Below are 11,577 nucleotides of genomic sequence, written 5' to 3' on the forward strand. Positions count from 1 at the left end.
AATAAACAAAGATAAAGAGACAGTTTTAAACACTACATATTTATGTTTATAATTAATTTATGTACATCTAAATTATTTATATTACAAAACGCACAATGAAAGAACAAAAACCTAACATAAGCTATACACTTGTGGAGCAGTTGATTCAATATTGGTTTGGGCGAATGAGACAATCCATTTTTCTTCTACCTAGCTCCACTATCCATTTTTTTATAGCCTTACAATGCAATAAAAAATAAGTTATATGTGTGTACTTATTAAATAAGATTTATTCCTAAGAGATTGGCAAAAGCTTAGAGAGTATCATGAAAAATGACAATTTTATTGTTTCGGCAGTATATATTATATTCCCGACACATGCGGGCCATACGTTTGTGGTATGTAGCATTACTTGAAAACAAAGGCAGTTTAAATATTTCCCGATGTCTGAGTGTTCTCAATCCGGCATTTGTTTGTATTTTATTTAGGAGATTAGTATCTACTTTATTGTTTAATATTTTATATAATTAATTATAACATTTTTATGCTGTAGCAACCTTGTCATGTTTGACGTTTAGAGTGTTTGGGATACAATTTTTTATTGTACAGGGTTCATCTTTTAACTGTCAGAATTCAATTGTTTCTATTATTAATTTTGGTGTTCCTGTTTTCACCGCTTGAAAAGGGTAAATTCTTGGGAATTTTCACAAAATAATGTGTTGATTGCGCCAGGGTGGAGCTGTTCGAGCGCACGTGCACCGAGGCCAGCGACTGGATGTGCGAGAAGAGCCAGCAGCTGGAGGGGGACGAGCTGGGCGCCGACCTGCACACCGTGCGCGCCCTGCAGCGCCGCCACGCGCAGCTCGAGCGCGAGCTGGCGCCGCTGCGCGACAAGGTGCAGCGCGTGCACATGCTCGCCGACAGGTGAGCGCACGCCCTCCGTCCGTATTCGGCAGGCTGTAAGTTGGCCATAGTTTGCAGCAAAACAGTAGGCCGAGAATTTCACATCTGTAGTTAAACCAAAAGTTTCCAACGCTTTTGTTTATCTGTTAATTTGGTCTACAAAGAAAGAAAAATAATACCTAATATATTTTTCATCAATTACATGTAAACATGAATAAAATACATATTTAAATCAAAAATAACATCACATGGTGTGTCCAGAAATTAATGTCAGTGAGTCGATTACAAATAAGTTTTTAAACTTTTCGTTACAATACATCAAAACTCTTGCATAAATTCATTTTCCCTCTGGATTTGATAAGTAAAATTTGTATAACTATGCTGGATTTTAATACAAAAATCATTTATCCTCGCTACACGAAGAATGAATGTCCGCCAGTACAGCGATGCACCTGTAAAAGAGAGAGCACAAAGATAGAACTCATAACAAGGAAGACAGAGATGCCGTTGTGTGAAACAGATTTAGTCGGTTATGGGGGACGCACGCGTGTAATATGAGCAGCATATTTAAGATTTTTATTTATTTATTGATTATATATACGGCCTAAGCCAATTACAACAGTTACATGAAGAAACATAAATGCAAGAAACTGAACAAAAAGAACTTAAAACTATTTAGCAAAGACAAACAAGGGTAAAACAATAATGGTATACAATATATTCATAAAAACAAAAAACACAAGACTTTGAGCTAAACCATGCCAATCCAACTTCATCCCACACTGTTTAGTCGCGAAGGGATCTACGAAAAGCCGAAAGATCTATCACAAAGAATTTCAAGTCGTGTGAAGAATTGACTAATCTACACATTCTGGACATTGGGGCATAAAAACCAAAGTTGCTCTTAGAAGATTTTATCAATAGCAGATTTTGACTTCTGGTGACACGGTTGGGAACATGAAAAGAAATTGATCGCAACAGAGATGGGACATCACTTAAAGCATTAAGTATTTTGAAAATGCATATAAGGTCCATCTCAGTTCTACGTCTCTCCAATGAAGACAGATCAAGAGATTGCTCTATTTCAAAATAGGAATAATTAATTTTAGTTTATTTTGCTTAACAGGGCTAAATTATATGTTTGTTTTTGTAAATTTTATTTTAACACAATGTTACATCACAGCGCACAAAGGAATTATTTACCCCAGTCATTTAAGGGTTAATTATTGGTTACTTATGCTTAACAGCTCTCGGTTCCGTATCATTAAAAAATCTTAAAATCGACCTTTATAACTTTTTGAATATGTTCATAGATTCGGACATTTAAACACGGCCAGTTTTTGAAACTTATAAAGCGGGCTTAATCCTCGTCTCGCTTGCTTTCCAGTGTGAAGTCCGCGTACCCCAACGAGCGCGCCAACGTCGACGCGCGCCAGGGCGCCGTGCAGGCCATGTGGGAGGAGTGCCAGCAGAAGGCGGCCGAGCGCCGCGCGCGCCTCGAGAGCGCCGTCGGCCACCAGATCTTCATCAGGAGCAGCGCGAGCCTGCTGAGCTGGCTGCAGGTAACCGAGCACATCGTGTATCCAGTGAGACCCCGACACGGACGCTGATCAGATCAAATGTCGGCAACCCTCTATTTATTAATTTACAACTTTTGAATTGGGTCATGCTTACCGAGCAGTTGTCTATCTGCTGTCCAAATATTACAGCTGTTTGTCGACAGATAGCCGAGTTATTAATGCAACAATGTTTTGAGCATGTCCAAATGTTTGCAGACCGGTTGAATTTCCTCCCGTGGGAGTTATTTAGATTTAAATTAGTTGCAACAGACGGGTAAAACATTTTTGAGAAGGGAAGTCTAGGCATTTACAGGGCTTGTGACCTATCATTGGCTGGTTCAAGTGGCCGCTTTACACACTGTGTAACATTCACCATTCTGCCCATATTTGAACATCTATATTCCTTCAATTCTTTCATCTGTGGATGTTTGTGAAGTTAAAGAGCTGAAACCTTTATTTATGCGGTTGAGATTCATCTAATTAAATTATTGCTTGTTAAAAGCTTGATATTTTATTTTTTCAATTTCTATACTTCTACATGGACCAGGTGGATTTATCAACAATATTTTGAGTTTGTCCACATTTTTGTAGACAAGGACTGGATTTAACTCCCCGGGGAGCTGTCAACATTTACATATTACTACAGAGATGAAGAACATTTAAGAGAAGTCTTAGACTTCTATATTACATATTATATATTACATTCTTAGACATCTCCCCAGGGAGCTAAATCCAGTCCTTGTCTACAAAAATTTGGATAAACTCAAAATATTGTTGCTTTTACTAAAATTTAAAATAAAATGCATACCCCACACACAGGCCATGCCTTTGTGGAATTTTAGTTTAGTGTTTATGTAATAGTATTTTTTGTATTTGTAACTTTATGTATACCTATTAAAATGCAAAGAAAAAATTATAATAAATAAAACAAAATAACATAAAATATGAATTATTACATTTGACGTTTGTAAACGTGAGAATTTGAAGACTCAGACAGCCATTTTGTGTCCGGTACCCAGGCCTCTGGTCTAAATGATGTCGCTAAAACTAAAAATTCAATCAATTTAATCATTCGTTCGCTTTGTAGGTTGTGAAAGAGCAATTGGCTGCAGAAATCAAGGCAAAGGACGTCGCCACCGCCGAAGACCTTCTCAAACAGCACAACGATCTTCATGACGACATCAACGCGCACAGAGACGAGTGAGTTTGAATTTCAGATTGTTTACTCGGCTAGTCGGTTATTGGGTGGAGAAATGGGAAACTCTCAGGGGTACTCCATAAATTGCAACCGCTGAACTGAATGGATATTTTAGTACTGCCTTTTGCTGGTTGCGTACAGCCATCTACAGTCAGCTAGTTCTCAAAAAAAAAATCCCCAACATGGACGCAGGAGGCGAAACTAGCAGTTCACAATGGAGTTCTAGAGCCAACTCATTAGAGTGCCAAGTCATACATTAGTATGGAGTTGGAAAAATAATGATGAAAGTAGGTTAAATGCTGTTGAAGTGCGATCCTTCAGGCGAATGTGTGGTAAAGTAATTTAGAATTCAATTCAACAATTTGGTCACCTTATTACAATGTTCATATTTTAAAGTTAGAAAGACTACAACGTAAATTCCTTAGATTCGTCAATTACAAACTTAATATACCGACTGAAAATATTGAATACGATCATTTATTACGTACACTAAATGTGTCAACTATTTGTAAACGAAGAATTATAAATGATTTATTAAATTTATATAAAATAGCAAATGGCGTATTGGACGTCCCGGAATGAACTAGTGTTATCAGCTTAAAAGTACCTGTTGGAAATACTCGGCAGCTAACGTTGTTTTTTTAATCTCCTGGCAGTCACAATTATTATTACAATTCACCAATACCTAGACTACACCGACCAGCGGCCAGCGGCTAGGTAACGAGTATGGTGAAGTTGATATATTTCGTCTGTCTTTATATAAATATAGGTTAAGTATTCAAAATGTTATGTATGCAAACTTATATGTATGTGTGTATGTTTTCATATGTAAATGTATTAAATATTTTTCTATGTCCACATATATACCTATGTGTGTTGGTACATTTCCTGATTGTGACTTATTATTGTATCTTTTAGCTTTTCTTATGTTATCTTTAATTTTAACTAAATTTACATACTCATGTTTCACTGCTGCACTTGAATGTAATTTCTAATATATGTAAAAGCCCATAGGGCGTGTAAATTAATAAATAAATAGTAAATAAAATGATGTATGATAGCGCAAATGTCGAGATCCGTGAATCATCAGGTTCTCAACATCCCGGACGTTTGTCGGAAGTTCGTTTCAGAACTACGGGACTCGAACCTGACTCGGGAGGGCGCGCAAGAGCTGGCAGCCGACAGAGATGCCGACGATTTAATATTTGTCTCCAATGTTAATTTTCAATTAGTCTATAAGTTTTCAGTTTTACGTATTTTTTGTTGCTCCCTCGAAAAATGTAAAATGGGGGTTCATTGAAATTTATCAAACTTTGCCTCGAAAGAATACTCGCTAATTGGCACGTCGCCTTCTCTTTCAGGCTGAATGAGGTTATCGAACTGGGAGAGAAGCTCGTCAAAGGAAATCCGGCCCTCACCGAGGTGGCCGAGAAGGTAGCTGCCCTGAAGGCGGATCGCTCTGCAGTGGACGAAGGTAGCGTATCGTTTCCCCGACTTCCGAATGAACCACCCACCGGAAGATCGATATGCTCCCATTACTAGCGACAGACCAAAACAAGATTTTAGCCAAAACCGAAACCGAATTTTGACTTCTAAAACTAAAGCAAATTCTGGCTCCCAATCTACTTTTGTCCAAATCCAAAACCAAATGCGAATTTCGCCTTCTGTTTTAGTTTCCGCCGAAACCGAACAAATTTTGGCTTATGTTGTAGTTTCAGATGAAACCGAAAACGGGTTACATCTTCCGTTCTAGTTTCAGCCGAAACCTAAATAGAAAACGAGTTTCGGCTTATGTTTTAGTTTCGGTCGAAACCGAATTTCGGATTTCGTTCTAGTTACGGCTGAAACCGAAAACGGGTTACATCTTCTGTCCTAGTTTCGGCTGAAACCTAAACCGAAAACGAGTTTCGGCTTATGTTTTAGTTTCGGTCGAAACCGAATTTCGGATTTCGTTCTAGTTACGGCTGAAACCGAAAACGGGTTACATCTTCTGTTTTAGTTTCAGCCGAAACCTAAACAGAAAACTAGTTTCGGCTTATGTTCTAGTTTCGGCCGAAACCGAATTTCGTATTTTGTTCTAGTTACGGCTGAAACCGAAAACGGGTTTCGTATTCTGTTCTAGTTTCAGCCGAAACTGAATTTTGGCTTCCGTTCTAGTTTTGGTCGAAACTGAAACCGAAAATGAATTTCGGCTTCTGTTCCGCCGAAACCGAAACTTATTTAAAAGGTTAAACACTGCAGGGGTGGTATTCCGAACGGAAATGCGTGCGTAGATAACGCATTTTTAACGCGTATTTACGTACTAAATACACGCTGACAGAGCAGAGATCTCTTTGCGCGCAATTCCTTTCAAAATATTATAGGTATTTAAAACTCTTTTCTTCTATGACAAAGTGGGAAAATTTTGGGCAAGGCCGATTTCAGTGCTCCATTATTTCAATGGTAACATTCGGTCTTTCGCAGATTGGAAGAAGAAGCAGGCCCGCCTACAGCAGTGTCTGCAACTGCAGTCCTTCAACAGGGAAGCTGACCGCATCGACGCGTCCAGCGGCGCTCTGGAGGCCTTCCTCGAGTTCCAGGATCTCGGGGTAATTATTTTTCTCCGCAAGTCAGAGGTTCCCTTCCCCTTATTCTCTGTCAGTTCTGCCGATCGGTCCGTTTACGGTAAGCAAACCGGATATCCTTTCACTATCATTGGTTGATTCGTATGAACCAGTGACATTGTTCAAAGTAGTTTGTTTTTTTAAAAATATTTTTCTTTATTTTCTTCCTACATTTTTAATAATTTTTAAAAGATAAACAGAATTGAAGGACAAACGTCCGCAGTACAACGAGAGACACTATAGAGTGAATTTGCAACATGACAATGTTTGACCCCATGCTGCAGAATGGTCGAGACAGACTTCGAAACGTTAAAATGAGTCTCACCCCACCCGCCTGACTATCTTTTGTTTCGATCAATGGCGCACGGCCTGGCTGACCAGCACGTCGAAGAAGTAAAAAATTGAATCAATTCATGGATCGCTTAAAAAAATTACCAGTTTTTTCACGGCGGGATTCGTACGCTGTCCGAAAGATGGGAGAAAGCAGGGGCCAGCGACGGACAATACTTTGAATCGTAAATGTAAAACCAGTTGTTTACAAAAGCGCCTCAAATTTCAGAAAAAAAAACGCCAGTTGCAAAGTTGTACACCTACAGTCCTTGAAATGTAGCTTGATTAGAATGACAGCTACCAAACTAATGTCGATAGTGATGGGAAATTACAGATCACTGATTATGTACCGATCAAATCGATTTTATCAGTTTTTTCATGCAAACATGAAACTCTGTTTCCGAAAATTTATATAAAAACGCAAAAAAAAGCCTATTATAGTGTGCTTAAGACAATTATTCACCAAAAAATAAGACATTTATACTTTTTTCATGAACAACATCCAATGAATTATTTTTTTATTTGATCAATTTACATTGATCAATTTGTCCCATCTCTAACATTTTTTCAAAATGATGTAAACTTGTAAGAACATTGTTAATAATTAGGTTTTTTTAGTTTTAAAGCTGATTTGATATATTTTTGTTGATTTATTAAAAGGATTGTATTAAAAAAATAAATTAACATACCAAATACGAATGATTTTTCGTGTGTCAATATAAATCACTTCTTAGACGTTACTACAAAGTTATGTCCTCATTTTTGGCTGACAACTGTTATTCTAATCAAGCTATATTTTAAATATTCCAGCTTTTTAACTGACCAAAAGGCAACATACAGAAGCATTTAATAATTATGGACATAGAAGGTGAAAATAATAAACTTTGTATTTTTATTTTACATCGAGTATGAGTATCGGTTATATGTATAAAATGTCCGAATAGAGGTGCTGTATATGATTCTAAATGAATGTTTGTCGCCCAGGACTCGGTGGAGTCCGTGGAGGCTCTGGTGAAGCGGCACGAGGACTTCGAGAGCAGCCTCGCCGCGCAAGATGACCGCCTGCGATCCTTCTACCACCAAGCGGACACTCTCATCAAGGCTAAGCACTACGCCACACCTCAGTGAGTTTGACAATCGCATATTATGTCCGTCTTATTTTTCCTTTACAAAGAAAAACGCTAGAGAAATTACACAAATTTAAACATTATTAAGAACTTAAAGCATACGTATTTTTTGCACAAAATTTATGTACAAAAATTTTAATAGATGACAGTTAACATAAAATAATAATCAATATAAAGCCTCGTTAAATTTTAGCCATTTAATTATTTTTTCTTAAAAGTTTTGTCAACATCTTTTAAGATCTGCTTAGGAATCTTATTGAGAATTTGAGTAATTGTATAATGAAGTGTTCTTTGGCCATACTTGTTTACAAACCTCGGTACTGACGAGCCTTCACGTTGTGCTAGCCTTGTGTTGTGTGTATGTATATACCTTTTCTGGTAGTTACTATCAAATCGAAATCTAGATTTGAGCCATAGAATAGCATTTACGGACAGGCACCCTTGCCTTTTAAAAAGCTCGGGTACCTCTTCCTTATCAATTCTAGCTGATCTGTTAATTAATTTAAGAGCCGAGTTTTGTAAAGATTGAATTTTTTCAATGTTGGATTTACAAGAAAGGCCCCAACTGGTAGTACCGTACCTAATAATTGATTCTGCTAATGATTGATAAATAAGTCTTAATGTTTTTATTGGAACGAAATATCTTATTCTAAACATGCTGCCTATAACTGTCCTTAATCTTTTACATAATTTGGTAATATGTTTATCCCATTCCAATAGTAATGCCCAAATACACATATTCATTAACTACACCAATGTTTTCACAGTTACATAATATGACAATACCATTATGAAGACAGTTGAAACTATGACATACTATAGTCATTTGATTCAGTGCTGGTACATGAGGGGGGGATCTGACATGCATAATTTTAGTCTTTTTTGCATTTTTTATAAGAGCCATATCTTCTTCTTCGCAGTCTCAATCCTGGGGATTGGTTTGCAGCAAAGTCCCGCATCTCGTCCTCCATTGGTCTCTATTCTCCGCAGCCCTCTTCAGCTCGACATTTGAGGCGCAGTTCAAATCTTCACACATTTGCTCCAAATATTCCCGTCGGGGACGCCCTCTATAATTTGTCCCCTCAGCCATTCCCTCTATGATGTCGTGCAGGAGACCCTCAGGCGCATAATGTGGCCGATCCATCGGGCTCGCCTCTCTGAGATGGTTTTGATTAGGTGCCTATCTTCTTCGATTCTGTTGAGAACCTCGTCATTAGTGATGTGGTCTCTCCAGCAAATTCCTAATATTTTTCTGTAGCACCACATCTCGAAGGCCTCTAGTCTGATTATTTTTATTATTATTTACTGGTGAGATTATTTTTAGCCTCGACAACGGAACAGTCGTGTTCTGAAACCTATTTTTAAAGTATATTTGAATGATCCTCATCTGCCCGTTCCCCAGGATTCTCCAGCGTCAGGAGCAGGTGCTGGAGAGGCGCGAGGCCGTGCGGCGAGCCGCGGCGGGCCGTCGTCGCGCCCTGCAGGCCGCCCTGGCCTACCACCACTTCTCCGCGGAGGCCGACGACCTCGACGCCTTTATTCAGGACAAGATGCGCACGGCCACCGACCAATCCTACAGGTAACTCGCCTTAGACTCCTTCAGCCTGCACCTGTCCACTCCTGAACGAAGAACTTCCAATCATCCTCCACACCAAACGGCCGAAAGCTCGATACAGTTTGTTTCCGAGGGGTTTTGGCATTTGAACGCGAGTTTCAATGAGGAATTCCACTGTTTCTAATTAATTTTTTTTATATTAGCGTACTAAGCAAACTAAGCAAAAATATATATGTATTTTTTTTTTGTGCGTTATTTACAAAAATATGATTTTTTAAAGTTACATTTATCAAATACCGCGCCAAATGACTGTAATCAGTGTGTCACTTTTCAGTAGTGACGTCATGAAACGGTTGGCGTTCTTACTTTCACTGACCGCGGTAAGTTGTATTTCTCCAGCCAATAACAAAACTGACAAGAATCTATGGAATATTGCTTTGATTACTTCATTTAGTTGATCGTAATTTGCTCATTTCTATGTTATGGTTGTTTTTACGAACGTTTCGATTTAGAAAAACCTAGAAAGTTGACATAATCTCTGGTTGAAATGTCAAATTATACTCTTTTTTTTCTATGGTCAAAACGTTCCTTACAAGGTGCGGGGGTTTTAAAGCGGAAACCGAAAATACTACACGTAGATATAAGGAGTGACGTCATTATTTACGATTTTAAAATGAATACTATTTTTAACATTTTTTATTTATTTTTGCGTGCGTTTTTGAGATATTTCATCCTATTCCAAAATTTTTAAATATTCACATATTTAAAAATTTTGGAATAGGATGAAATATTCACACGAAAACATTTTTAAAATTTAATTCCGGGTTGGGCTGGAATTCCTCATTCTGTCAAAGCTGCTATCCTTCAGGTTTCCTGGAGGATGCTTTCGAGGAACATAAAATCGAGGTTTTGCTGTGACGTATTTGGTCATGTGTTTTTGATTTTTTTTAATTTACAGGGACCTGACAAACTTGGAAAGGAAGCTGCAGAAACACGAAGCATTTGAAAGGGAACTCCACGCCAACGAAGGGCAGTTGAGAAACGTGACAAATGTATGCATTTTTTTTTATGTTTACGGTTTTCCCGCGGCTTTGCTCGGTGGTATTTGGAAAAAAATAGTTAGGAAATGAGTTGGTTTTTTCAAGACACAAAGTAGCTTGTATCGATTGCCGGTTCTCTTACTTTCCAAAATCCTACTACAAAACTCGATTAAAATTTTCATTGAAATTATAGTTAAAGAAAGCAGATTTAAAAATAGATTAATTTTTTAATGAATAGCATATGCTTTTATTATATTTTTTTCATTTTTATTGACAAAAAAAAAAAGAACTAAAATTTAAAGCAAACCAAACTAGCCATAGAGTAAATGAGAAATTTCAGTGTTTTTTTTGTTTTAATTGTTAATTTAATTTTCTTTTTTATTTATTTGTTTTTATTTTAATTTCAAATGTTTATTTTTTTATTCATTTCTATCATTGTATTTGTTATTTAGTTTTGATTAGACTACAAGAAATTGCTATTGGCAATAAGTCTGCCATTTGATTGTGTATTCCTTTGTTATTATTTTTGTATTCAACACATTTCATATTATTTTATTAACATAAATGGCAAATCTGCCTTTTACAAAAATTTATAAAACCATATTTGGCTTAATATATATTTTTTTTAAACATAAATTTCCTTATCTTACCCAAGATTTATAAAAAAAAATTAAACCTAAAAATAACAGAAAATTTATATTTAAAAAATTAACCTGAAAATTATACAGCAATTCAGTAGAAAGTTTAAATAATAAAACATTCTACAGTATAACAACAAGAAAATCATAAGTACTGTTTCACACAGCTAGGCAAAGTGAAATGCATGAATAAATAAATATAATTACCATTCACCATCTTTGAAAAAGTGCAAAAGGTTTGTTCTATAGGAACAATACCCTACACTAAATATATCAGATACATGGGAATAACTATGATTCATAAAGATTTATTAATATATATTTTTTCATACAATTTCAAGAAACTTTGCCGTACAATTTAATGCTCCAATTTAAACCGTTTATTTGCAATTTTAAATAACTGATTAAAATGAAACACTGTATTTTTTTTGTATCTGTTTCCCTCCAGACCGGCGAAGCTCTGGTGGCGTCGGAGCCGGCGCGCTCGGAGGCGGTGGGCGCGCGCCTGTCCGAGCTGCGCGCGCGCTGGGCGGGCCTGCGCGCCGCGGCGGCCGCGCGCGCGCGCGCGCTGCGCCAGGCGGCCGCGCAGCGCGCGCACGCGCGCCTCGCGCAGGACGCGCGGCGGCGCCTCGGCGAGCTGCGCCG

At 37.6% G+C, this 11,577-nt stretch overlaps 1 protein-coding gene across 1 annotated transcript in view; it reads left to right on the forward strand.

Annotated features, from left to right (window-relative positions):
- The window catches only part of LOC148270675 (spectrin beta chain-like), a gene marked incomplete at its 3' end in the record, with an annotated part of 32,025 nt that extends 20,454 nt beyond the window's left edge, over positions 1-11,571 (forward strand). Inside the window, exons 15-23 of the mRNA XM_088242301.1 lie at positions 712-903; positions 2,270-2,444; positions 3,529-3,641; positions 5,001-5,113; positions 6,103-6,227; positions 7,557-7,696; positions 9,102-9,278; positions 10,213-10,306; positions 11,381-11,571. Of these exons, the coding sequence (XP_088098427.1) occupies positions 712-903; positions 2,270-2,444; positions 3,529-3,641; positions 5,001-5,113; positions 6,103-6,227; positions 7,557-7,696; positions 9,102-9,278; positions 10,213-10,306; positions 11,381-11,571 (1,320 nt within the window). The remainder of the gene's footprint in view (positions 1-711; positions 904-2,269; positions 2,445-3,528; positions 3,642-5,000; positions 5,114-6,102; positions 6,228-7,556; positions 7,697-9,101; positions 9,279-10,212; positions 10,307-11,380) is intronic.
- Between the last annotated feature and the right edge of the window lie 6 nt (positions 11,572-11,577).

This window comes from Micrasema longulum, unplaced genomic scaffold (assembly GCF_059751315.1).
Source record: "Micrasema longulum isolate JH-2025_06_02 unplaced genomic scaffold, ASM5975131v1 h1tg003598l, whole genome shotgun sequence".
NCBI lineage: Eukaryota > Metazoa > Arthropoda > Insecta > Trichoptera > Brachycentridae > Micrasema > Micrasema longulum.